At 60.6% G+C, this 3,047-nt stretch overlaps 1 protein-coding gene across 1 annotated transcript in view; it reads left to right on the plus strand.

The window, feature by feature from the left end:
• Window positions 1-3,047, plus strand: part of TFCP2L1 (transcription factor CP2-like 1) — a 59,372-nt gene that overhangs the window by 39,093 nt on the left and 17,232 nt on the right. The window contains exons 9-11 of the mRNA XM_006776836.2: window positions 432-486; window positions 612-705; window positions 2,837-2,927. Of these exons, the coding sequence (XP_006776899.1) occupies window positions 432-486; window positions 612-705; window positions 2,837-2,927 (240 nt within the window). The remainder of the gene's footprint in view (window positions 1-431; window positions 487-611; window positions 706-2,836; window positions 2,928-3,047) is intronic.

A 3,047-nucleotide genomic window follows, 5' to 3' on the forward strand; every position in this document is an offset into this window, starting at 1 on the left:
CCCCCCGCCCGCCGCCCCTGAAGGGATGACAGGCATGGTTCTTTCCCTGCCCTTCCTCTTCACGTCTCCTCTCCTGTAGCCTGGCCTCGATGTGGGTGTCAGGGTGGCTGACGGGTGCTGCACTCACAACATGTTTAGCACTTGCCCAGTTTTTTGTGCTTGGACAGCTTCTCTGAATGCTGTCGGCAGCCCAGCGCCCACCCTGTCCCCTCCTCCAGCGCAGGAGGCAACCGATCAATGTTTCTCTCTCATCATTGATGTTTCTCTCTCGCTCCCTCTCCTTACCTCTCTCTCTCAAATCAATAAAACAAAAATATATTTAAAAAAATAAATAAAAACAGCCTCCAAGCTGAGGGGGGAGGAGCAACAGGCAGGTGAGGGCCTGCACCAGCCCTGAGGCCTCGCACTCACATCTGGCGCTTCCTTTGCAGCAGCACCTCACCGACCCACTCCCACCCGCTGGAGACCCTGCCCATGGGCAGCGATGTAAGTGTGTGGCCCTGCGTGTCTTGTCCCTGGGCCCTGCCCGTCCTGTCCCCGCGGCCCCATGGCCTCCTGGCCCCACGGCCTGTCTCTGGGCCACCATGTCAAGGCTCCCCCCTCTCCCGCAGCACCTGCTCCCATCCGCCTCCATCCAGGATGCCCAGCAGTGGCTGCACCGCCACAGGTTCTCGCAGTTCTGCCGGCTCTTCGCCAGCTTCTCAGGTGAGCGGCTCTGGACATGCGGGACCTTGGAAATGGGGACCTCGGAACTGCGCAGCAAGGCCAGTTACCTCCCGGGACGCGCCCTCAAGGCCAGGGGCTGTGGCTTGTCCTGGGGACCCAGAGCGGTGTGGGCCACTCACTCACACTTGCTGACCTGGGCCCAGTGCTGAGCGCCGGGGTCCTGCCCGAGAAGCTCCCAGCTGAGTGCAGCTCTAAGGGAGGGTCACCTGGCACCTTACCAGCATCTGCCACACCTGCCAGGCTCCTGTCTGCCTGGGTTGGCCCCTGAGCCATGCAGGCCAGTGCACATGCGACAAGACTCCCTGGTAGCTCTCCCACCAAATGCTGCTCGTCACATGGGGTCCAGGGCCACTCATGGAAGGTGGGGGCGAAGCCCCAGGTGAGAAGGGAAAGCTGTTCTATCTCTTTAAAAGGTGTTTCAGCCTTACTGATGATTCATCAGGTGGAAGCTGGAGCTAGGAGCTATGGGTGCGAGAGTAAACTGAGCGTGAGCCATCCACCAAGCAGAGTGAGTCCAGAGGGACAGGGACAGGAGCAGGTCAGTCCAGAGGGACAGGGACAGGAGCAGGTCAGTCCAGAGGGACAGGGACAGGAGCAGGTCAGTCCAGAGGGACAGGGACAGGAGCAGGTCGGTCCAGAGGGACAGGGACAGGAGCAGGTCGGTCCAGAGGGACAGGGACAGGGACAGGAGCAGGTCAGTCCAGAGGGACAGGGACAGGAGCAGGTCGGTCCAGAGGGACAGGGACAGGGACAGGAGCAGGTCAGTCCAGAGGGACAGGGAGAAGGTCAGTCCAGAGGGACAGGGACAGGGACAGGAGCAGGTCAGTCCAGTTGGCCAGAGACCGAAGAGGAGAGTGGCTCCCTAGGACTGACCTCTGTGGCAGTGGGAAGAAAGCCCCCAGTTGTTTTCCAGCTCAGCCTTTGTCAGGATGGGGAGGGGGTGTGTGAGGAGGGCCTGACAGGGACCCTGTCCCCATGGAGTCAGTGTGGACACATAAACCAGGCGTTGCAGAGTGGTGTGACCCATCTGGGATGGGAAGGCTCAGAGGAGGGTCCTGGCCTGGCGGGGGTGCGGGGAGGGCCGGCTGTGGTCTTGAGTAGGGTGGTCAGCATAGGCCTCACTGAGAAGGGGTCTTGAGTAAAGGCTGAAACGAGGCCAGAGAGCGAGCCCCGTGGGTCATGGGGAGGGGTGGGGCTCGCTTTGCAAGCAGAGGGAAATGCCAAGGCTGCCAGGAGACACCTGCCTGGTGTGGCCATGCAGCAGGGATCCGGCTGAGGGGCTGAGGGGATGGGAAGGGGTGAGGGGTAGATGTGCTGAGGGCCCTGTGGGACACTGGAAGGACTTTGGGTTTCTTTAAAAATAAATGTTTTATTGATTTTAGAGAGAAGGGAGAGGGAGAGAGAGAAAAACATCAATTGGTTGCCTCCCGTATGCACCCCAACCAGGGATTGAACCCACAACCTGGGTATGTGCCCTGACTGGGAATCAAACCAGCGACCTTTCGGTGCATGGGATGATGCTCATCCAGCTGAGCTCCACCGGCAGGGTGGCTTCCATCCCCAGTGGGAAGGGAGCTGTTGTGCCTACAGAATTGTACCCAAAACACCGTATTAACTGTAAGAAGTCAGGACAGCGGTTCCCAGAGCCGGGGCAGTGCTGGCGCGAGGGCTGTGGGATGCTGGGCGCGCTCTGCCCCGTGTGTGTGTGTGCTGGCTGCACGGTGCGTGTGGAATGGCTGCAGCCATGAGCACGTATTCTGCCTGCAGACGAGTGTACATGGGATCCATGCCCCGCCCCCTCAGAGGTACACATGCATCATATGCCGAGAATACAGAGGCTGGGGCTGGGGGGGAGGGGGCAGGCACAGCTTCTGTAAACGCCAGTCCTGCTGCCTTTTGTGAGCATGTCGTGTAGCTTCTGACATTTTGGGGGCTGTGATCTGATGTTGTTTGGCTCTTTGCTGCTTTTTGCTCCACGGAACGTCTGGTGTCCGTGAGGATGAGGCTGGCTCCCTGTCCCCTGCCCTCTGCCCCGGTGCCAGGTCTGCGGGGTTTGGGGATGGGGCCTTTCTGTGTCCCATGTAACAGGCAGTCCCACGTGCCTGCCCAGGTGCTGACTTGCTGAAGATGTCTCGAGACGATCTGGTGCAGATCTGTGGCCCCGCAGATGGGATCCGGCTCTTCAATGCCATCAAAGGCAGGTGGGTGTCAGCGTCCAGCTGGAGGCAGGGCGGGCAGGAAGCCGACACGGCCTTGGGGCAAGTGTAGGAGGAGATGCGGTGGAGGGTGAGGGGCAGGGGCTGCGCACGCACCGGAACCCG

The sequence above is a fragment of the Myotis davidii genome, unplaced genomic scaffold (assembly GCF_000327345.1).
Source record: "Myotis davidii unplaced genomic scaffold, ASM32734v1 scaffold249, whole genome shotgun sequence".
Taxonomy (NCBI): Eukaryota; Metazoa; Chordata; class Mammalia; order Chiroptera; family Vespertilionidae; genus Myotis; species Myotis davidii.